This window comes from Heptranchias perlo, chromosome 5 (assembly GCF_035084215.1).
Source record: "Heptranchias perlo isolate sHepPer1 chromosome 5, sHepPer1.hap1, whole genome shotgun sequence".
Taxonomy (NCBI): Eukaryota; Metazoa; Chordata; class Chondrichthyes; order Hexanchiformes; family Hexanchidae; genus Heptranchias; species Heptranchias perlo.
Genome location: NC_090329.1, coordinates 117,398,571 through 117,423,829, shown reverse-complemented (window position 1 = coordinate 117,423,829; position 25,259 = coordinate 117,398,571). Strand labels below are relative to the sequence as shown.

Here is a 25,259-nt window from a genome sequence, read left to right as displayed (position 1 = left end):
CCTTTATGAATCCAACAGAATCAAGAACCCAATTATGACGATCGCTACACACCTTTATGGAGACTGACTGATATGTACTGGCCAATATTTATCCCTCAAGCAAAATCAACTATACGGATTAACTGGTCATTCACCATGTTATTTACGGGATCTTGCTGTCACATTTATCTACAAAACAAGAGTGACTACACTTCAAAAGTAACCCATTGGCTGTGAAGTGCTTTGAGACAGCCTGAGGTGCAAACAGTGCTATATAAATGCAAGATATTTTTGTAAATCCTGAAATTAGGATGAAGGCACATCACTTTACTAAAGCACAAGGACCTGGATTAAGCAGGTGGGATGTAGCATTGGACCTGAATGTGTAGAATTTCAAGGTGGATGGTATATTGTAAGCTACTTTGCATACGTCTATCTACCATGCTCTAGGTAAATACCCATCATAACGCTGATAAGGAAACACTAAGGCTAGGATGACAGCTTTTGGATGAAGTTACTTAGAAATTGGGTACGCAAACACATACTCATACCTCCTAAGCTCAGTGCCTACAGTTTCCTACGTTACAACAGTGACAACACTTTCAAAGTTATTCATTGGCTGTAAAGTGCTTTGGAACATGATGAGATTGTGAAAGGCGCTATATAAATGCGAGTTCTTTTTTTCTTACCATGATTGGGCTGCAGGGAAGGAAGCTGTTGCTACTGAAACTCGGTGGACCCACCATTTGATGGAAATTGGTGGCAATGTACTGACTCATTTTATAGCGAGTTATGCTAATCATCACGTTGTTTGAGAAAAGCTTCCAATGTCTGCATAGCAAGGGTTCAAAAACTCATGTTTCTCAGTTGTCTATTCAGCAACTAACATTTACTCTCCTGGGAGAAGGGGAAGGAAAGCGGGGTCTCTTTGGAATCAAGCTGGCTCCAAGATGACATTTTTGGCAATGGGAGATTGAAGCGAGTGACACTCAGTGGCAGACTCGGTAATCCAATATCTGAACCTGGCAGATCCAGAGTGCTGTTGATGGTTGGTCAGTCAGTCTGGCTCATTGATGGGACCTGGAAGGTAGGCCTGCCATTGAGGCTGGTGTTTTTCCCACTCTGCTCCAGATAATCTTGATGTGGAGATGCCGGTGATGGACTGGGGTGGACAAATGTAAGGAATCTTACAACGCCAGGTTATAGTCCAACAAATTTATTTTAAAATCACAAGCTTTCGGAGATTATCTCCTTCGTCAGATGATTGAATATTTGTTGGACTATAACCTGGTGTTGTAAGATTCCTTACATTTGTCCAGATAATCTTGTAAGCATTGCTGTAATGGATAAAGTGGTTCTAGTTGAGGAAGTAGTGAAAATCATACCAGTGCTTTGTGCTCGGTAGGTTGCTTGGTTTTAGCTAGTTAAACTCCAGCAGTATCCCTACTGGGAGTTACTAAGCCTCAACTCTTAGCAACCTCCTAAGTTCTCCGGGTTTAGATAAGTGTGGTGTCTGCCTATGGAGAGGGACCATGTGCTCTACACCAAGCAAACAAAAGCTTTTACCTGTGGGGAATTTCTTTGTAGATTAATATGGAGACTCTTAAAGAAAAAAAAGAAAGAACTTGTGTTTCTATGCGCCTTTCATGACCTCAGGACGTCCCAAAGCGCTTTGCAGCCTATGAAGTACAAACATGGTGATGCATTTCTGCACGTGTCAGATGCTTGCCTAACCAAAAACAAAATAGATGAAACACGGAAAGAAGATTGTTTAAATTTATATCATGATAAATGACTTTCCTTAAATACAGATTTTGTTTTTTACTCTCCTCCTTTCCTAATGGCACTGACTCCTGCTGGTATAATCCTGCAGGTGGCAGCAGTACCCTGGTACAATACCCAAGTGGCCGTCCTTCATGTCAGTCCAGAAGTGAGAACGTTGGCAGGCCGTGCAACCGTGGGGAGGCAGCAAAGTTGAGCCAGGACTTGTTCTCGCTTGATGTCTCCATTTACGTACTTTCCAAAAGGTGCTCACTGGATACCATTCAGGAGCGGGTACCCTGGCCACCGAACCTTCTGCCACTGGAATCAGTTTCTCCTTATTTACTCATGATTTCGAACACCTCTATCAAATCTCCCCTTAACCTTCTCTGTTCTAAGGAGAACAACCCCAGCTTCTCCAGTCTCTCCACATAACTGAAGTCCCTCATTTCTGGTACCATTCTAGTAAATCTCTTCTGCACCCTTGCTAAGGCCATGACATCCTTCCTAAAGTATGATGGCCAGAATTGAACACAATACTCCAGCAGAGGCCTAACCAGTGTTTTATGAAGGTTTAGCATAACTTCCTTGCCTTTGTACTTTATGCTTTTATTAATAAAGCCCAGGATCCCATATGCTTTTTTAACAACTTTCTCAACTTGTCCTGCCACCTTCAAAGATTTGTGTATGTGCACCCCCAGGTCTCTCTGTTCCTGCACCCCATTTAAAATTGTAACATTTAGTTTATATTGCCTTTTCTCAGTCTTTCCACCAAAATGTATCACTTCACAATTCTCTAAGTTAAATATCATCTGCCATGTGTCTGCCCATTTCACCAGTGTCCACCTAAAGTCTGTTACTATCCTCCACATTGTTTACCTACATTTCCGAGTCTTGTTTCATCTGCAAACTTTGAAATTATACTCAAGTCCAGGTCATTAATATATATCAAAAAGAGCAGTGGTCCAAAACTTGCATTTATATAGCACCTTTAACATAGAAAAATGGAGGAGAATACAAAGATAGAGAGGAGCAAGTTCATGGATGGAATTAAATATGAGGATAAGAATTTTAAACTTGATGCACTGATGGACTGGAAACCAATGTGGATCAGCAACAGCACAGGTGAAAGACGAGTGTGACTGTGTGGGATAGGATACGGGCAGCAGAGTTTTCATTGAGCTGAGGTTGACTGACGGTGGAGGATGGGAGACCATCCAGGACAGCATTGGGGTAATCAGTTTGAGAGATGGCAACGGCATGAGTCAGGGTTTCAATGACAAAAGAGTTGAGGTTGGAGTGGAGGTAGGCAATGTTACCGAGGAGGAAGTACGCAGTCTTTATGATGGAGAGGATATCGGGTCGGGACGGAAGCTCAGCTCAGGGTCAAACAGGACATCAGGACTGTCAACCGTCCAGCTTAACCTGACACAATGGTCATTCAGAGGCATGGAGTTGGTGGCAAGGATACAGAATTTGTGTGGGACCAAAGACCATGGTTTTGGACTTCCCCATGTTTAGCTAGAGGAAATTACGGCTCACCCAAGGCTGGATGTCGGATGAGCAGCCTGACAACACAGAAGCATCGGATGTGTTGAGAGAGGTGGTGCACAGTTAGAACTGGATATCATCAGTTTACATCCGGAAGCTAAGCCCATGTCTGGGGATGATGTCGCCAAGTGGCAAACGTGCAGATGAGAAGAGGAGGGGGCCAAGGATAGATCATTGGGATATTCCCGAGGTGGCATTGCAGAGGTGGGAAGAGAAGCTATTGCAAGAAAAGCTGCGGCTACAATTTGATAGATAAAAGTGGAACCAAGAGAAGGCAGCCCCACAAAGCCGGACAATGGAGGATAGGTGGTATAGGAGGATGGTGTGGTCAACCATGTTGAAGACTACAGAGAGGTCAGCCTTTGCTCAGTGGTAGCATTCTTCCCTCTGAGTAAGGAGGTCACGGGATTCAAGCCCGGCTCCAGAGATTTGAGCACATAATCTAGGCTAACACGTTCAAAGGTGCTGACTTTCGGGTGAAATATTAAACTTAGGCCCTGTCTGTCCTCTCCTGTGGATATAAAGGATTCCATGGCACTTTTTGAAGAAGAGCAGGAGACTTGTCCCGGCCAACCATTACTCTTCAACCAACACCACCAAAACAGACGTTCTGGTCCTTTATCTCACATGTGTTTGTGGGACCTTGCTGTGTGCAAATTGGTGCTGCAATTACAACAATGACTACACATCAAAAGTACTTAATTGTCTGTGAAGTGCTTGGAACATCCTGAGGTCATGAAAGGTGCTATATAAATGCAAGTTCCTTCTTTCTAAAAGGAGGACGAGGTGGGATAAATCACCGTGGTCACAGTCACAGAGAATGCCATTCATGACTTTGGTCAGGGCCGTTACAGAGCTGTGGATGGGGCAGAAATCTGACTGGAGGGATTCAAACAGGGAGTTGTGGGAGAGATGAGATGAGATTTGAATGGTTACAGTATGTTCAAGAACACTGAAGAGGAAAGGATGGTTGTTAGATGGGGCAGCACTTAGTGAGAACAGAGGGATGAAGGGAGGGTTTCTTTTTAAGGAGGGAATGATGATGGCAGTTTTGAAAGGGAACAGTGATTAGGGAGGGGTGGCCATTTTATAATGTCAATTAACACAGGGGTCAGGAAGGGAGGAGCTTGGGTGGTGAGGAGCTTTGTGGATTAGGTCAAGGGGGCAGGAAGTGGGCAAGATGAGCTTGGAGAGGGCATGGGACTTGATCAAAGAGAAACAACGGGGAAGGGAGGGGTTCAGAGCTAGTGTAGAAGGGGGACTGAGTCAGATTTGGCTTGATGGGCAAGGGGAAGGGAAGAAGTGGTTAAAAAAGCATACGGGATCCTGGGCTTTATAAATAGAGGTATAGAGTACAAAAGTATGGAAGTCATGATGAACCTTTATATAACACTGGTTCGGCCTCAACTGGAGTATTGTGTCCAGTTCTGGGCACAACACTTTAGGAAAGATGTGAAGGCCTTAGAGAGGGTGCAGAAGTGATTTACTGGAATGATTCCAGGGATGAGGGGCTTTAGTTACGTGGATAGACTGGAGAAGCTGAGGTTGTTCTCCTTGGAACAGAGATGGTTGAGAGGAGATTTGATAGAGGTATTCAAAATCATGAAGGGTCTAGACAGAGTAGATAGAGAGAAACTGTTCCCATTGGTGGAAGGGTCAAGGACCAGAAGACTTTGATTAAAGGTGATTGGCAAAAGAATCAAAGGTGACATGAGAAAAAGTTTTTTCACACAGCGAGTGGTTAGGATCTGGAATGCACTGCCCAAGGGGGTGGTGGAGGCAGATTCAATCATCGCCTTCAAAAGGGAACTGGATAAGTACTTGAAAGGAAAAATTTGCAGGGCTACGGGGATAGGACAGGGGAGTAGAACTAGCTGGATTGCTCTTGCATAGAGCCGGCCTGGACTCGATGGACCGAATGGCCTCCTTCTGTACTGTAACCTTTCTATGATTCTAAGCAGCAGAGGAAGTTGCACAAATGCAGGGTGAATTTCATCAGGAGTTCTCCCACTCGTTTATGCTGTTTTTCTGAGGTTTCAGCAACTCTCCCACTGAAGCTGCATCGGATGAGAGGGAAAAACACCAGGAAAAATTCACCCACTCTCCCAGCCCCGCCATGGTCTCCATTTTGATAACAATGAAATCCATTAGTTCCTCAAACCTGTTGTTAAAAGTGAGAGTGAAGTGGGGTAGGGGAGAAGAGGGGTTTAAGGAGGTGGATGGTAGTGGAGAGAAGGCTGGGGTTATATTCGCCCTCCAGGATGAACCTATAAAGCGGTCAGTTTTGAAAGAGGACCTCAAGGCCCAGTAGTTATTGGGGGAGCTAAGAATTAGTTTAAGAACATTCTTTTAGTTTGTAGCTTTGCATATTCTGTGGGTTGCCCGCCTGTATTGAAGTATATGCAAATCATTAAACCTGAAGATCAAAACATCACAGATTTACACATAATCCTCTCAAAAGGTGTGAACTGCTGCTTCAGAGGGACTGGAGCTCAGTGCATATGAATGGAAGAGGCACAATGAACAGAAGCACAGACTCTGCTGCAGCTGAAGATAATTCATCGTATCATAGTAGGTACGATGATGGAAAGCATAGGAGGTACAGCATAGGAGGAGGCCTTTCGGTCTATCGTGCCTGTGCTGGCTCTTTGAAAGAGCTATCCAACTAGTCCCATTCCCCTGCTCTTTCCTCATAGCCCTGTAAATATTTTCCCTTCAAATATTTATCCAATTCCCTTTTGAAAGTTATTATTGAATCTGCTTCCACCACCCTTTCAGGCAGTTAATTCCAGATCATCTAACAACTTGCTGCGTAGAAAAATGATTCCTCTTCTCGCCTCTGGCTCTTTTGCTGATTACCTTAAATCTGTGTCCTTGACCTTTCTGCCACTGGAAACAGTTTCTCCTTATTTACCCTATCAAAACCGTTCATGATTTTGCACACCTCTATCAAATCTCCCATTAGTCGGCTCTGTTCTAAGGGGAACAACCCCAGGTTCTCTAGCAATGCTTGCTGGCACTCTGAAGCTGCTTTTATAACTATATGTGGCCCAGGCTAGCATTGCCTGTTCCCAATCCAAGTGTCCCGTACAGCTGGAAATAACGTGAAGGTTAATATGTTGGGATTTGGTTCGGGTTGCCAACCCTCCAGGATTGTCCGGGAGTCTCTAGGAATTAAAGATTAATCTCCCGGACACTGCTGTGAGCAACCCAGGTGAAAAAGCATAGAATCATACGGCACAGAAGGAGGCCATTTGGCCCATCGTGCCTCTGCCGACTCTTTGAAAGAGCTATCCAATTGATCCCACCTCCCTGCTCTTTCCCCGTGGCCCTCCAATTTCTCCCCTTCAAATATTTATCCAATTCCTGTTTAAAAGTTACTATTGAATCTGCTTCCACCACCCTTTCAGGTAGTGCGTTCCAGTTCATTACAACTCGCTGCGTAAAAAAAAATTCTCTTCATTTCATCTCTGGCTCTTTCGTTAATTACCGTAAATCTGTATCCTCTGGTTAACGACCCCTTCAGCCACTGGAAACAGTTTCTCCTTATTTACTCTATCAAAACCCATCATAATTTTGAACACCTCTATTAAATCTCCCCATAACTTTCTCTGCTCTAAGGAGAACAATCTCAGCTTCTCTAGTCTCTCCACTTTAATGCATTAGGGCATTAAAAACCATTGTCTGCTTTATTCATTTTCTTTGAACACTTTTGGTTATTAGTTAGAAAAATATTGGAGATGGGGCAAAAAAGGCTGTTTGACTGGGCAAGGTGGTTGGAGGCAGGAGGTCATGTGATGAAAGTTCCAGGAATACATCCAACCAAAGTTGGCAGCCCTTAATTTGATAGGTCTGGTAGTGAGGAAGATGTCGTTTTAAAAAAAAGGGTCCTGGCTAATGGAATGAGTGAATCTCGGCAGGTTCAGCTTCAGTTGCACGAAACCCATGTTTCAGGAACCTGTACGGCCACCAAAGGTTTCAGGGGAACATAGGAACAAGAGTAGGCCATTCAGCCCCTCGAGCCTGTTCCACCATTCAATGAGATCATGGCTGATCTGTATCCTAACTCCGTCCACCCGCCTTGGCTCCACATCCCTTAATACCCTTGGCTAGCAAAAATCTATCGATCTCGGATTTAAAATGATTAATTGTGCTAGCACCTACTGATTTTTGTGGGAAAGAGTTCCATACTTCGACCACCCTTTGCGTGAAGAAGTGTTTCCTGACTTCTCTCCTGAATGGCCTAACTTTGATTTTATTGTAGTGTAGAAGAGGCTTAACTGGCTGTGACAAGCAGTCACTGCATGTAGATGTATAGCCATGATTCTCCCATATGCTGGAATTTCCCAATCTTGATTGTGGAAATTGCAAGTGTGCTTCACGTAGAATGGACCTTAGCATCAACCCCCCCACCCCATCCCTACCACAGCTGATACTAGCTAACTAAGCACAAACTACAAACTGAACCTAGGACTTTCTGGCCCGTACAACAACAACTTGCATTTATATGGAGCCTTTAATATAGTACAACATCCCAAGGCGCTTCACAGGACCGTTATCAAACAAAATTTGACACTGAGCCACATAAGGTGATATTAGGACAGGTGACTAAAAGCTTGGTCAAAGAGGTAGGTTTTAAGGAGCGTCTTAAATGAGGAGAGAGAGGTAGAGAGGCGGAGAGGTTTAGGGAGGGAATTCCAAAGCTTAGGGCCTAGGCAACTGAAGACACTTGGTGGAAATCTTCCTCCGCGGGTGGGAAAATAGTATGTTGAGGCCTACTGCTGCCTCACCAACCCAAATGGGACTCTCCCTCCCACCGCCCCCTGCCTGTTCCCTCCCGGCTCGCCGTATGCAAATGGTGGGAGAGACTGTGGCCCGGGTCCCGATGGATTTTCCTTCTTTCCGCCTGTATTACCTCCACTTGCCCGGGCCATCATGGGGAAGGTGGAGGTGGGCCCTGGAAAACAGTGGTAGCTGCCCCCATGGAGGAAGAGGGTTAAGGTTCATACACGAACCATAGCTACTTGGACCGGGTACCAGAGGGCACATAGGACCTTCAGGAATGGGAGAAAGGAGGAAGAAACTGTCAAGGAAGCAAAAGGAGAGAAAATGTGCAAAAGTAAAGTGTGGGAATTCCAAGTGACATCCTAAGAACAGAAGGAAGTACGGAGAAACGGTCATTTAGTTTATTTAGCGAGTCTGCTCCTTCTAATAGCTCAGACACAAATTTCACTATCCTGGACTTTAGTCAACTTATTAATTATTATTAATCCCCAGGATGTGAATAAGCACAGATATCATGCAAAATAACCATGGCTGACATTTCTCACTGAGCTTCAGTGAAATCTAGCAAAACTCCAGGAAAACAATTATAAAGTATATTATTCAACCCTGGTTACTGGCATCATTCCAGCCTTTATATAACTTGCAATCCTGTTTTTTTTAAAATATAAAAACTTTATTTCAAGAGGCTAGTCATTACAAATAAATAAATTACAACTCCAAATGGGGAGACATTTAATAATAACAGCCAAGGTATTTTCTTTTTTTGGAAGCCTTTTTAAAGAGAAAAATTGCACTGTGGTTTTCATGTTGGTGAGGTGGTAATGGTAAATTTTAACGACTCGCTTTGCTCACCAGGAGTGCATATTGGAAATTTGGGCACTCGAGGTCAACAGGTCCTGCAGGATTTTCCATTCAGAAATCCTGCAACGCCCGTTGACCTCCTCGCCCGAATTCTCTACATGCGCTCTCCTGGTGGGCGAAGCTCCATGCCAGGGGACGCCAATCCATAAGATGTACCCCTGGAGTACATTTTCTTAACTTGTAGAAGCCACATCCACTGCATGGTTGTTGATACCTATTTCAGAATCAGGGTGGCCATGGTGGAGTGGGGAGGGAAGATAATTGGGGCAAATGGAAAATGAGAGCACTAAACCAAATATTCGGCTAGCTCTTTTTCTAAAGACATTAATCAAAGCAGCAGTAACTGACTGGAGTCTATTCCATGCATGTACTAATCTGTTAGAAAAAAAATCTCATTTGTTACTGTCACACCAGAGAATTAGATTTGTTATATATAATGATTAATTTACTGTAATTCTAAGACAGATGTACAGTACAGGAATTCCACTGACAAAACGCAATGATTTAAGACCCTCATGGAGAAAAATAATTAATGAGCTGGTAACTGTACTGATAATGCATTTTCGTCTTGTTAAATGCTTTTCAAAAAACATTATATTAATGACTCTAGGCACCGCAGAAAACGATAACCCCTGTAAAATGTAGGAGCATAATTAAGACACCGATAGAAGAAATGAGATGCCATAGTTGGTATTTTCAGGATTACCAATGACGTAATAGAAAAATAATTTACAGAGAATAATTGTTTTCCTGTTTCTGCCATCAACATTAAAACAGAACACAATCAAGTTTTGATAAGTGTGCAAGTTATCTTTAAGCACCGATTTCACTGAAGCCAATTCTAACGAAAAAAAACTTTTGCTATGACAACAAAATACTACCTAGAATGTGATCATTAGGGTTAGTGATTTGTTTACAATCAGAAACTGACATTTTCACAGCCTCTGGGACTTTTTATGCCGAGTTGCAGTAGTCGGGCAGCAAATCATGCTGCACGCAGAAAAAGAAAATTGGCTGCCACGTTTCCTACATTACAACAGTGACTACACTTCAAAAGTACTTCATTGGTTGTAACGCACTTTCTGAGGTTGTGAAAGGCACTGTATAAATAAATGTGAGGTCCTTCTTTCTTTTGGAATCAGCTCTGGTATTAACACTTTGGTTTGCAACTCACTTTTACAAAAGTTGTCACATCCTGCTCCAATTCCAAAATCTTTCCAACACGTTAGCAACACTGCGTTACACCACAATGAAGAGAGTGTACTGTCTTTGGTGTAAGCTGCTGAAGAGCCTAGTGCTAATTAATGATTATACTTTATTTATTTTTTTCCCTGTATTTATTTTTGATTTTTGCATTGGCATCACAGGTTATATAACACCACTCATGGTGCGGGAGCTTATGAGGCCTTTTTTTGCAGAAATAAAATCTTTTAGATAGCACTGAAACTATTGGGAACCCACGCTTCATTGGGCACCACGGACACCGCACAACAATCGCCAGACAGGAGGGTTCCCTCCCAGTCGGGGAACACTTCAGCAGTCAAGGACATTCAGCCTCCGATCTTCGGGTAAGCATTCTCCAAGACGGCCTTCGAGACACACGACAACACAAAATCGTCGAGCAGAAATTGATAGCCAAGTTCTGCACCCATGAGGACGGCCTCAACCGGGATCTTGGGTTCATGTCATGCTACATGTAACACCACCAGTGAAAAAAAGTTATCTGTTTTTAATACAACTGGACATTCTCTCTCTCTCTCTCTCTCTCTCTCTGTCGTTGTGATCTGACCTCTTGTGTATTCAGTATTCTTGGATGTAATGTTTCCCTGACTAACAGTCTGAACACCATCCACTCCTTTGATTGCTGTGATTATCTCTCTGCAGAGGTGTGATAACGGGCAGTTGGAAAGATTATCTGTAATCACCAGGCGTTGTTCTCTGACTATATATGCTATGACTTTATGGAACCCTTCACTCACCTGACGAAGGAGCAAAGCTCCGAAAGCTTGTGATTTCAAATAAAGCTGTTGGACTATAACCTGGTGTTGTACGACTCCTTACATCATCGGGATTGACGGCTCAATAGTACGCTATTTTTGTTAAAAACTCTCAATAGCACCATGCACCCCACTATTGTTTCAAAACGTCTCAAAACAGAACGCTGAGGCATGTGTGCTGCTGTTATGAAAATTATTCTTAATTTTCCCTCCAGTGGATCAGTTAGCAAAAGCAGCACGTGACTGAATCACGCAGACTAGGAAGAACCTAGGCTCAATTTCTGGCTTGTCCCGAGTTAGCTGATTTCAGCTGAGGGCAGCCGTAGTAATTGGCCTCAGTATTTCTTGGGTAGGGAAGGGGGAAAATAATCAGCCAGGGACTTCCCCCTCTCGATCGTTATCCAGCAACCCCTGCTGGAAATACAGTTTGTGGACGTCGGGTGGGGACAGGATGGGGCTCAGCTCTGATTGCCCCCCTGCCCCCCTGCCCCCCCCTCCTCACCTCAGTTGAAAACCTCGCCATTTTAGTGATGATAGAAGGCTATACGGACAAGGGAGCCAAAGGGTGACAGGCACCCGCAGAATCGTAGGCCAGCAGTAGTCAGCACCATAGGGAGAGAGAAGTAAGTTGACAAAAAAAAAGAAAATATTTAATTAAGAGTCCGTTAATAGACATTTCCTTGTCCTCACCCTCTTCATAGGGAAATCCTGCAGTGACACAGATAGTTGTTGGGGGAATAGGTAAAAAAAAAACTGAATTAAAGCTGCTAATTCAGCTGGCTGCTGAACAGCATTAGTACTGCAATTGTGGCACTAATGATGTTCAGCATCTGTACGACAGTAATAAAACATATCTCTGTGTTTAAAACTATTAAAAAATGTTTCTTACAAAAAAAAACTCTGAAACACGAGCAACCGTTCGCAGAAGGATACCATCTCTGTATGGGTGTGTCGATGGAAAATGTGGAGACTTTACTGCAGCTATCCCCACCACAATTGATTTGACTCTGCCCACAGTGGTTTATGCAAATCGGCCCACAGAGAGGACTGAAGGGTACAGTGGGAGAATGGAGCAATTAGCTGAAGGACCGGTTGGTATGATCTAGAATCTAAGGGCAACCCTGACTCAGTATTAACACAAAAGAGAAGCACAAGCCAGGACGTTCGCAGAGACTTCACTCGTTTTCAGAAAAATGCAAATCAAAATTAGAACCTCAGGAAATCTTGTGGTGCGGAATAAAATCCATGGAGCAATGCTTCAATTACCTTACCTGTAGCATAACAACATTGTCACCCTCAAAGGTCACGAATACATCCGAGTCACATTTCAGGCCCGGGATACGGTTCTCCATCATATAACCCTGAAACAAGGCAAAAAGCAACGTGAGTTTATGTCATCATAAATCAAACACAGTCACATTCAGTCTACTTGCATTAGTCTGTCATACACTCATTGTTGTACTATAACATCTAAATACCTAAAGTTTGAAATACTGATAACATCAGAATTTATTTAATAACTACTTAATATCATAACTGTAATTGACACTTTTTAAAAATTTGTTCTTGGGACATGGGCAAAGGCAGCAATAATTGCCTATCCCTAGTTGCCATGGGGGCATTAAGAATCAACCAGGCAGTGTTATACTGGAATCACAAGTAGGCCGGACCAGGTACAGGAGGCAGGTTCCCTGAGATTCCTGGGACATTGGGACCGGTTCTGGGGAAGGTGGGACCTGTACAAGCGGGACAGGTCACACCCGAGCAGGACCGGGACCAATGTCCTCGCTGGGGTGTTTGCTAGTGCTGTTGGGGAAGGTTTAAACTAGAATGGCAGGGGGACGGGAACCTGAGCAGGGAGACAGAGGAGGGGGAAACAAGGATAGAAACAAAAGACAGAAAGGGAACAAGCAATAGTGGAAGGCAGAGCAAACAAGGGCGAAAAACAAATAGGGCCATAGTGCAAAATAAGGCTAAGATGGCTAGGAATCTTAAAAAGACAAGTCTAAAGGCATTGTGTCTTAATGCGCGGAGCATTCGTAACAAGGTAGATAAATTAACAGCGCAGGTTATGATATAGTTGCGATTACATGGACATGAGTTTTTTGAAGGGGTAACCAAGAAGATAGATGAGGGCTGTGCAGTAGACGTGGTCTACATGGACTTTAGCAAAGCCTTTGACAAGGTACCGCATGGTAGGTTGTTACATAAGGTTAAATCTCACGGGATCCAAGGTGAGGTAGCCAATTGGATACAACATTGGCTTGACGACAGAAGACAGAGGGTGGGTGTAGAGGGTTGTTTTTCAAATTGGAGGCTTGTGACCAGCAGTGTGCCTCAGGGATCGGTGCTCGGTCCGCTGTTATTTATATTAATGATTTGGATGAGAATTTAGGAGGCATGGTTAGTAAGTTTGCAGATGACACCAAGATTGGTGGCATCGTGGACAGTGAAGAAGGTTATCTAGGATTGCAACGGGATCTTGATAAATTGGGCCAGTGGGCCGATGAATGGCAGATGGAGTTTAATTTAGATAAATGTGAGGTGATGCATTTTAGGAGATCGAATCGGGCCAGGACCTACTCCGTTAATGGTAGGGCGTTGGGGAGAGTTATAGAACAAAGAGATCTAGGAGTACAGGTTCATAGCTCTTTGAAAGTGGAGTCACAGGTGGATAGGGTGGTGAAGAAGGCATTCAGCTTGCTTGGTTTCATTGGTCAGAACATTGAATACAGGAGTTGGGATGTCTTGTTGAAGTTGTACAGGGCATTGGTGAGGCCACACTTGGAGTACTGTGTACAGTTCTGGTCACCCTATTATAGAAAGGATATTATTAAACTAGAAAGAGTGCAGAAAAGATTTACTAGGATGCTGCCGGGACTTGATGGTTTGACTTATAGGGAGAGGTTAGATAGACTGGGACTTTTTTCCCTGGAGAGTAGGAGGTTGAGGGGTGATCTTATACAAGTCTATAAAATAATGAGGGGCATAGATAAGGTAGATAGTCAAAATCTTTTCCCAAAGGTAGGGGAGTCTATAACGAGGGGACATAGATTTAAGTTGAGAGGGGAGAGATACAAAAGGGTCCAGAGGGGCAATTTTTTCACTCAAAGGGTGGTGAGTGTCTGGAACGAGCTGCCAGAGGCAGTAGTAGAGGCGGGTACAATTTTGTCTTTTAAAAAGCACTTGGACAGTTACATGGGTAAGATGGGTATAGAGGGATATGGGCCAAGTGCAGGCAATTGGGACTAGCTTAGTGGTATAAACTGGGCGACATGGACATGTTGGGCCGAAGGGCCTATTTCCATGTTGTAAACTTCTATGATTCTATGGCTGCAGGGTGACCAAGGATGGGAACTGAACATCCAGGGGTATTCAATATTTAGGAAGGACAGGCAAAAAGGGAAAGGAGGTGGGGTAGTGTTGTTAGTAAAGGAGGAAATCAATGCAATAGTGAGGAAGGATATTGGCTCGGAAAATCACGATGTGGAATCTGTATGGGTGGAGCTAAGAAACACCAAGGGGCAAAAAACGTTGGTGGGGGTTGTCTATAGGCTCCCAAACAGTAGTGGAGATGCAGGGGAGGGCATTAAACAGGAAATTAGAGATGCATGCAAGAAGGATACAACTATAATCATGTGTGACTTTAATATACATATACATTGGTCAAACCAAATGAGCAATAATACTGTCGGGGAGGAATTCCTGGAGTGTGTACGTGATGGTTTTCTAGACCAATACGTTGAGGAATCAACTAGAGTACAGGTGATCCTAGACTGGTTGTGGTGCAATGAGAAAGGATTAATTAACAATCTTGTGTGGGGTCCCTTAGGGAAGAGCGACCATAACATACTAGAATTCCTCATTAAGATGGAGAGTGAAGAAGTTGAATCCGAAACTAAGGTCCTGAATCTAAATAAAGGAAATTACAAAAGTATGAGGTGCGAGTTGGCTATGATAGATTGGGGAACTTTACTAAAAGGGATGATGGTGGATAGACAATGGCTAATATTTAAAGAACGTGTGCAGGAATTACAACAATTATTCATTCCTGTCTGGCGCAAAAATATAACAGGAAAGGTGGCTCAACCGTGGCTTATAAAAGAAATTAGGGATAGTATTAGATCCAAAGAGGAGGCATATACAATTGCCAGAAAAAGCTGCAAGCCTGAGGATTGGGAGCAATTCAAAATTCAGCAAAGGAGGACAAAGAGATTGATTAAGAGGGGAAAAATAGAGTATGAGAGTAAACTGGCAGGGAACATAAAAACTGACTATAAAAGCTTCTATAAATATGTCAAGAGAAAAAGATTAGTGGAGACAAATGTAGGTCCCTTACAGTCAGAAATAGGGGAAATTATAATTGGGAACAAAGAAATGGCAGAACAATTAAACACATACTTTGGTTCTGTCTTCACAAAGGAGGATACAAATAACCTCCCAGAAATGTTAGGGAACCAAGGGTCTAGTGAGAGGGAGGAACTGAAGGAAAGCAGTATCAGTAAAAAATAGTGCTAGGGAAATTGTGAATAGCTGGGGCCCAAGCACTGATCCCTGCGGTACCCCACTAGTCACTGCCTGCCACCCGGAAAAAGACCCGTTTGGGGCTAAAGGCTGACAAATCCCCAGGGCCTGATAATCCACATCCCAGAGTACTAAAGGAAGTGGCCCTGGAAATAGTGGATGCATTGGTGATCATCTTCCAAAATTCCATAGACTCTGGAACAGTTCCTACAGATTGGAGGGTGGCAAATGTAACCCCACTATTTAAAAAAGGAGGGAGAGAAAAAACAGGGAATTACAGACCAGTTAGCCTAACATCAGTAGTGGGGAAAATGCGAGAGTCTATTATAAAAGATGTGATAACAGAACACTTGGAGGGCATTAACAGGATTGGACAAAGTCAGCATGGGTTTATGAAAGGGAAATCATGCTGAACAAATCTACTGGAGTTTTTTGAGGATGTAACTGGGAGAATAGATAGGGGAGAACCAGTGGATGTGGTGTATTTGGATTTTCAGAAGGCTTTTGATAAGGTCCCACACAAGAGGTTAGCATGCAAAATTAAAGTACATGGGATTGGGGGGATATACTGGCATGGATTGAGAATTGGTTGACAGACAGGAAACAGAGAATGGGAATAAACGGGTCTTTTTCCGGGTGGCAGGCAGTGACTAGTGGGGTACCGCAGGGATCAGTGCTTGGGCCCCAGCTATTCACAATATATATCAATGATTTGGATGAGGGAACTAAATGTAACATTTCCAAGTTTGCAGATAACACAAAGCTGGGGTGGAATGTGAGCTGTGAGGAGGATGCGAAGAAGCTCCAATGTGATTTAGACAAGTTGGGTGAGTGGGCAAGAACATGGCAGATGCAGTATAACATAGATAAATGTGAGGTTATCCACTTTGGTTGTAAAAACAGGCAGATTATTATCTGAATGGTGATAGATTGGGAAAAGGGGAGGTGCAACGAGACCTGGGTGTCCTTGTACACCAGTCGCTGAAAGCGAGCATTCAGGTGCAGCAAGCAGTTAGGAAGGCGAATGGTATATTGGCCTACATTGCAAGAGGATTTGAGTACAGGAGCAGGAATGTGTTACTGCAGTTATACAGGGCCTTGGTGAGACCACATCTGGAGTATTGTGTGCAGTTTTGGTCTCCTTATCTGAGGAAGAATGTTCTTGCCATGGAGGGAGTGCAACAAAGGTTTACCAGACTGATTCCTGGGATGGCAGGACTGATGTATGAGGAGAGATTGGGTCGACTAGGCCTATACTTACTCGAGTTTAGAAGAATGAGAGGTGATCTCATCGAAACATATAAAATTCTAACAGGACTAGACAGACTAGATGCAGGGAAGTTGTTCCCGATGGCTGGGGAGACCAGAACTGGGGGTCACAGTCTCAGGATACGGGGTATGCCATTTAGAACCGAGATGAGGAGAAATTTCTTCACTCAGAGGGTGATGAACCTGTGGAATTCTCTACCACAGAAGGCAGTGGAGGCCAAGTCATTAGATCTATTCAAGAAGGAGGTAGATTTGTTTCTTAATGCTAAAGGGATCACGGGATATGGGGAAAATGCAGGAACAGGGTGCTGAGTTAGATGATCAGCCATGATCATTTTGAATGGCGGAGCAGGCCCAAAGGGCCGAATGGCCGACTCTTGCTCCTATTTTCTATGTTTCTATGCAATCCTGCAGCTTTCATGGTCATTTTTCTGCCGCTGGCCCACAAACAATCAGATTTATTGAATTCAATTACCCAACCACTCTAACTATTAACAGACAAGACAATAGGACAGTCATTAATAGGACGGAGTGCAGCGGAGCACAGAGTGAACAGCTGAGAGTTTGGTGAGTGTGGGAGTTCGGTGAAGTGGGGGAAGGAGGTGCTGCTTTGCCTTGCTTTTCCTAACTTTTTCCACAGAGCGGTGGCAGACCTGAGCAGCAGAAGACTGAGAGTGGGGAATAAAAGCAGCAGCAGACCTGTAACAAGAGAAAACTACTGTGCGACGATGCAGGTGAGGCAGGAGAGTCCGAGAGGTGAGCACAGTATAAAAGGAGAGACCGAGAGCGGGAGGAGAGTCTGTGAGTGAACGCAGTGTAAATCTAAGCCAAGTCATGGCAGCACAGCTCGCACCCGTGATATGCTCCTCCTGCACTATGTGGGAAGTCATGGACACTACCAGTGTCCCTGGCGACCATGTGTGCAGGAAGTGTGTCCAGCTGCAGCTACTGGCTAACCGCATTTCGGAGCTGGAGCTGCGGGTGGATTCGCTGTGGAGCATCCGTGATGCTGAGACTATCGTGGATAGCACGTTCAGTGAGGTGGTCACACCGCAGGTAAAGATTACACAGACAGAAAGGAAATGGGTGACCGTCAGGCAGAGTAAAAGGACTAGACAGGTAGAGCAGGAGTCCCCTGGGGCCATCTCCCTCTCAAACAGATACTTTGGATACTGTTGGGGGAGATGGCTTATCAGGGGAAAGCAGCAAGAGCCAAGTTCGGGGCACCACGGGTGGCTCTGCTGCACAGGACGGGAGGAAGAAGAGTGGTAGGGCTTTAGTGATAGGGGATTCAATTGTAAGGGGAACAGATAGGCGTTTCTGTGGCCGCAAACGTGACTCCAGGATGGTATGTTGCCTCCCTGGTGCTAGGGTCAAGGATGTTGCGGAGCGGCTGCACGGCATTCTGGAGGGGGAGGGTGAACAGCCAGTAGTCGTGGTCCATATCGGTACCAACGACATAGGTAAAAAAAGGGATGAGGTCCTGCAAGGTGAATCTAAGGAGTTAGGAGATAAATTAAAAAGCAGGACTTCAAAGGTAGTGATCTCAGGATTACTACCAGTGCCACGTGCTAGTGAGTATAGGAACAGGAGAATAGACAGGATGAATGCGTGGCTGCAGGGATGGTGTAGGAGGGAGGGATTTAGATTCCTGGGACATTGGGACCGGTTCTGGGGAAGGTGGGACCTGTACAAGCGGGACGGATTACACCCGAGCAGGACCGGGACCAATGTCCTCGCGGGGGTGTTTGCTAGTGCTGTTGGGGAAGGGGGATGGGAAACTGAGAGGGGAATAAAGTTGAGAGCAGCAAGAGAGGGGAACACCCTGTGGAAATTTACAATACAAATAGTACAAACAGTTGTTCAAGATCAAGTGATAGGGAAAAGCGTAGAGCAGCAGAAAGAAAGTGTACTTTACTCCCTTCTGACTCCCCTCTCAGGTTCCCATCCCCCTTCCCCAACAGCACGAGCAAACACCCCCGCGAGGACAGTGGTCCCGGTCCTGCTCGGGTGTAACCCGTCTCGCTTGTACAGGCCCCACCATCCCCAGAACCGGTCCCAATGTCCCAGGAATCTAAATCCCTCCCTCCTACACCATCCCTGCAGCCACGCATTCATCCGGTCTATTCTCCTGTTCCTATACTCACTAGCACGTGGCACTGGTAGTATTCCTGAGATCACTACCTTTGAAGTCCTGCTTTTTAATTTATCTCCTAACTCCTTAAATACAGATAAAGTGAAAACTAGAAGGCGTAAGGCTGATTAACCCAGCATCAAAGCTGAAGGTCAGACTAGGGTGTGTGGCCCAACTAAGAGTTCTATATACAAATGCACGGAGTATAAGGAATAAATTAAATGAACTACAGGTTCAAATTCAAATTGGAGGGTATGACACGATAGCTATTACTGAGACATGTCTGCAGGATGGTCAGGATTGGGAACTAATTATACCGGGTTATAAGGTCTACAGGAGAGATAGGGAAAATGGAAGAGGGGGAGGAGTAGCCTTAATGATTAGAGTTGAAATCACTTCAATGATAAAGGAGGATATAACGAGAGGTAAGCAGCCAACAGAGACCTTATAGGTTGAATTGAGAAATAGGAAAGGATCTAAGTCTATAGTGGGAATTGTGTATAGGAGCCCTGGCAGCAGCTCTGAAGTGCTAGATTGTATAAATGCAGAGATTAGACAAGTGTGTAAGAAAGGCAAAGTGGTCTTAATGGGGAACTTTAACCTTCACATAGATTGGGAAAAGCAGACGAGCAACTGTCAGAAAGGTAGTGAATTTCTTGAGTGTGTTCGGGATAGTTTTCTACAGCAGTATGTCCTGGAGGCAACAAGGGGGCAAGTCATACTAGATTTAGTAATGAGTAATGAACTAGATTTAGTTAACAGCTTAACTGTATGCGAACATCTATCCAATAGCAATCATAACACGATCAAGTTCAATGTAGTGTGTGAAAGGGAAAAAAGTGAATCAGCTGCTAAGATTCTAGACTTGGGTAAGGCCGACTTCAATGGGATGAGACAGAGATTGTCCACAGTAAACTGGGCAAATCTGTTAATGGGTAAAACGACCGATGATCCGTGGGAAATGTTTAAAGAAACATTTAACGTGATACAGAATCGGTTTATACCTCTGAGGGGCAAGAACTCTACTTGCCAAAAAAAACAGCCATGGACAACTAAAGAGGTGAGGGACAGTATAAGACATAAGGAAAGGGCATACAAAAAGGCAAAAAATGGCACAGATCCTGGCGAATGAAAGATACAAAGATCAACAAAGGGTCACAAAACAGATAGTAAGAGCTACAAAAAGAGAGTATGAAAAGAAACTTGCAAGGGATATCAAAACCAATACGAAGAACTTTTATAATTATATTAGGAAAAAGAGGGTGGTCAGGAGCAGTGTTGGCCCCTTAAAAACTGAAAGTGGGGATATTGTCATTGACAATGGGGAAATGGCGGACATGTTGAACAATTACTTTGCGTCAGTATTTACAGTTGAAAAAGAGGATAGCATGCCGGAAATCCCAAGAAAACTAATATTGAAACGGGGACAGGGTCTCGATAAAATTAACATAAGTAAAGCAACAGTAATGAAGAAAATAATAGCACGAAAGAGTGACAAATCCCCAGGACCAGATGGTTTCCATCCCAGGGTTTTAAAGGAAGTAGGTGAGCACATTGCAGATGCCCTAACTATAATCTTTCAAAGTTCTCTCGATACAGGAACTGTCCCTCTGGATTGGAAAATTGCACATGTCACTCCGCTTTTTAAGAAAGGAGAGAGAGGGAAACCGGGGAATTATAGACCAGTTAGCCTAACATCTGTTGTGGGGGAAATGCTGGAGTCTATAATTAAGGATAGGGTGACTGAACACCTCGAGAATTTTCAGTTAATCAGAGAGAGCCAGCATGGATTTGTGAAAGGTAGGTCGTGCCTGACAAACCTGATTGAATTTTTTGAAGAGGTGACTAAAGTAGTGGACAGGGGAATGTCAATGGATGTTATTTATATGGACTTCCAGAAGGCATTTGATAAGGTCCCACATAAGAGACTGTTAGCTAAGATGGAAGCCCATGGGATCAAGGGAAAAGTACGGACTTGGTTAGGAAGTTGGCTGAGCGAAAGGCGACAGAGAGTAGAGATAATGGGTAGGTACTCACATTGGCAGGATGTGACTAGTGGAGTCCCGCAGGGATCTGTCTTGGGGCCTCAATTATTCACAATATTTATTAACGACTTAGATGAAGGCATAGAAAGTCTCATATCTAAGTTTGCCGATGACACAAAGATTGGTGGCATTGTAAGCAGTGCAGATGAAAACATAAAATTACAAAGCGATATTGATAGATTTGGTGAATGGGCAAAACTGTGGCAAATGGAATTCAATGTAGGCAAATGTGAGGTCATCCACTTTGGATCAAGAAAGGCTAGAACAGGGTACTTTCTAAATGGTAAAAAGTTAAAAACAGTGGATGTCCAAAGGGACCTAGGGATTCAGGTACATAGATCATTGAAGTGTCATGAACAGATGCAGAAAATAATAAATAAAGCTCATGGAACGCTGGCCTTTATATCTAGAGGACTAGAGTACAAGGGGGCAGAAGTTATGCTGCAGCTATACAAAACCCTGGTTAGACCGCACCTTGAGTACTGTGAGCAGTTCTGGGCACCGCACCTTCAGAAGGGCATATTGGCCTTGGAGGGAGTGCAGCGTAGGTTTACTAGAATGATACCCGGACTTCATGGGTTAAGTTACGAGGAGAGATTACACAAATTGGGGTTGTATTCTCTGGAGTTTAGAAGGTTAAGGGGTGATCTGATTGAAGTTTATAAGATATTAAGGGGAACGGATAGAGTGGATAGAGAGAAACTATTTCCGCTGGTTCGGGATTCTAGGAGTAGGGGGCACAGTCTAAAAATTAGAGCCAGACCTTTCAGGAGCGAGATTAGAAAACATTTCTACACACAAAGAGTGGTCGAAGTTTGGAACTCTCTTCCGCAAACGGCAATTGATACGAGCTCAATTGCTAAATTTAAATCTGAGATAGATAGCTTTTTGGCAACCAAAGGTATTAAGGGACATGGGCCAAAGGCAGGTATATGGAGTTAGATCACAGATCAGCCATGATCTTATCAAATGGCGGAGCAGGCACAAGGTGCTGAATGGCCTACTCCTGTTCCTATTTTCCTGTATAGCAGAAGAGTTAGGTAGTCAGTGAAGGAGTAAGATATACAGCACTGGTAAGTTAAAATATGTTTTCCTTAATGTATGTAAATCAGTCCACATATATTTAGAGTTCATAGTGGAAGAGTTTTATAGTAGAAGCCAGATAGAACTCAGTAAAAGAGTTTATAGTAAAGGATTTAGATAGACAATGGAATAGTTAGAGGTACAGTACAGGTGAGCCAAAGTATTTTTCCAATAATATATGTCGATTAATCCACATATATCTGGAGTAGACAGTGGAAGAGCTCTATAGTACAAGTTAGACAAACTAGAAGAGTTGTATGGCAGAAGAGTTGGATACACAGTAGAAGTTTTATAGTCGAAGAATTAAACAGAGATTAGTAGAGTTCTATAGACAGTAGAAGTTAGCTGCAGGGTAGAAGATTTCTATAGTAAAGGTTAGACATCAAAAGAATCAAACTGTAGAAGAGTTGGACAGAAATGAGAAGAGTTTGACAGCTGGAGTTCTATAACAGAAATTAGATAGTAAAATAGTTCTATAGACAGTTGAGCTCTATAGCAGACGAGATAGACAGAAATTAGAAGAGTTTTATAGACAGTAGAAGAGTTCTATCGTAAAAGAGTCAGAGAGGTGGCAGAAGAGTCTTTCAGCAGAAGTTAGTTGCATAGTTGAAGAGTTCCTAATTCGACAGAGGCTAGACAGTTGATGAGTTCAGTGGTAGAAGAGTTAGTTCAACAACAGAAGAGTTAGGTGCACTGTACTGATGAGTCAAAGTATATTTTTCTATAGAATATATACATCAAACCAAATATACCTGTATAAAATACAATGGAGCTTGCAGGGGTGGATTTCCGGGGTGGGGGGGGAGGGGTTCTCCCACCTGTCTGCCGTAACTTTGGCGGAAGAGATGCAGAAACTCCTGAAAGTGACGTAAACAGGTTTACGCCATTTTTCGGAGGTTTCCGCAGCTCTTCCACCGACGTTATGCCGCGCGATCGGGAGAACCCCTGTGGAAACTCATCACCTAATTATCCGCCTTCCCGATTATCATGGGACAAAGCCTTGTGCGAGACATCACCTAATCACAGCTCAGTAACTGCAACTCCTCCTACCTGACACAACCCAAGAAAGATTTAATGTATGCTATTTCTATTGTACTTGTTTTCATTCCTATGCCGTGGGTATTGCTGTACTGTGTATTGTGAACTCTTGATTATCCACCAATTTCCACTATACACCAAGGGAGAGGGAACCACTGTGGCACCACATTGAAAGCACTTTGCCAAGCCCAAGGAGACCTGGATTTCAAGCTCAAATCTTGGCTGGCATTAACCATTTGCAATGAAGTACAAAGCAGGGTTTTCCTATGGTACTGGTATTTTTCCTGCACAAAATATATTGAGCCTCTGGAACTCCTAATATGGTACTTGTTGAACAGATTTATTTTACAAAACCACCTTTAGGAGCCTGAGAAAAGAACATCACTTTTCAGTAACTTCTGATCAGCCGAAGGGAATTCCTTCCGCACAAATGCAGACATTTAATGGTTAAAATTGCAGAGCAGAAGTTAGAAAATCACATGTTACTTTTGAGGTGCATCTTGGTCTGGTAGGTGGCCCCACAACATAAACCCCGCCTCTCGTCAGTTCCCAGAACAACCAACTGCAAATAACATGCTGAGAGGAACAAAAGAAGTTGAGCAACTTGTACATAGAAAGCTCTTCTCCCGGAGCAATAGGAGTGACACTCACTTTAGTCATTTTATTTAGCTCTAATCATGAATAAACTCACAAGACCACATTACTTGGGAAGACAACTGAGAGAGACAACAAATACACACAAAAACCTGCACACGATACTCAGATTATCGAAAATCTATTTATACCCAGTGATAGCTGCTTCTATGACTTTTTCCCAGTGTAACTTGATTAGCAAGATTATAGCTTCAAACAGCTACGCACTTTTGTTCTAATCATTCTTGTTCGTTTAGAACCACGTCATGATACTCTTTCACCAGATGGGAACAAACTTGACTCATAGAATCTGTTCAAAGGTCATGGTAAGCGCTTAAAAGTAAGCAACTCCAGGAAGCTGATGCGATCTAGATACACTCCCATCCTCTGAGGGTAGTGCCCCTTGCTATTAAATTCTGAGCCCTTGTGGTAAAAGGGAATTCTTGACAGATTAGTGGCTGGATTTGTCCACCATTTCAGGTGGTGCTGAAAGGTATATAAATCACCAATATCTCCCAATGAAGCAGGTACCAGTAAGAACGCAAACAAACTGGAGACAATGCACGCGCAAAAAACTATTTTAAACAATGGGGTGGCTGTTTCAGGAAAGTACAACATGCAAAAGAGGAAATGCAGCTGAGCCCATTCTCCTTGTGACTTCGATGAGGGTTTTGTAGCTGACGGGCTCGTAGCTTCTTAATAGTCATTGAAGCTTCTATGAGGGTTTTTAAAAAATCTTTACTATCCCACTACTCTCCTCCTCTTCTAAAAGGCATTCACTCCTTGCTGGAGATCAGTTCCAAAGGCAATGGGAGGACCTCCAGTAGCTAGTGACCATTATTCATTAGCAAGCCAAGACAGTGAGTGCTGGCAAACTATTCGACAGTAGAGGACCAGTTCAATCTCTGATCTGCGCGGAATTAGCCAATCTCGGTTGGGGCAACAATGGGGTTACATATGACCTTAGCTGTAAAAGGTCGGAGAGCTAGGTGGTCAAGGATAGAATACTAGAGCCTAGTCTTCAGTTGCTTCCAAGCCTTTATTCTCAGAGATCCCCTTCCACATTGTGCATCCCCTGGATAAGGTCCCTCCTATAAATGGATACAAGACAGTCCCCAATTGATACCCACCACCTGAATACAATTAACACTAACTGATATAAATTACATGGATACAATTATCATTAGCATAGGTAATTACCATTGGCAGTGTCCTAGGCCCAACCATCTTCAGCTGCTTCATCAATGACCTTCCCTCCATCATAAGGTCACAAATGGGGATGTTCGCTGATGATTGCACAGTGTTCAGTTCCATTAGCAACCCCTCAGACAATGAAGCAGTCCGTGCCCGCATGCAGCAAGACCTGGACAACATCCAGGCTTGGGCTCATAAGTGGCAAGTAACATTCGTGCCAGGCAATGACCATCGCCAACAAGAGAGAGTCTAACCACCTCCCCTTGACATTCAATGGCATTATACCATCGCCGAATCCCCCATCAACATCCTGGGGGTCACCATTGACCAGAAACTTAACTGGACCAGCCACATAAATACTGTGGCTACAAGAGCAGGTCAGAGGCTGGGTATTCTGCGGTGAGT

The 25,259-nt window shown here is 43.8% G+C and overlaps 1 protein-coding gene across 3 annotated transcripts in view; it reads right to left on the bottom strand.

Moving 5' to 3' along the window:
- acoxl (acyl-CoA oxidase-like) overlaps nucleotides 1-25,259 on the bottom strand; it is a 294,551-nt gene that overhangs the window by 75,341 nt on the left and 193,951 nt on the right. For all 3 annotated transcript variants that reach the window (XM_067985091.1, XM_067985090.1, XM_067985089.1), the window contains exon 13: nucleotides 12,206-12,295. In XM_067985091.1, coding sequence (XP_067841192.1) covers nucleotides 12,206-12,295 — 90 coding nt within the window. The remainder of the gene's footprint in view (nucleotides 1-12,205; nucleotides 12,296-25,259) is intronic.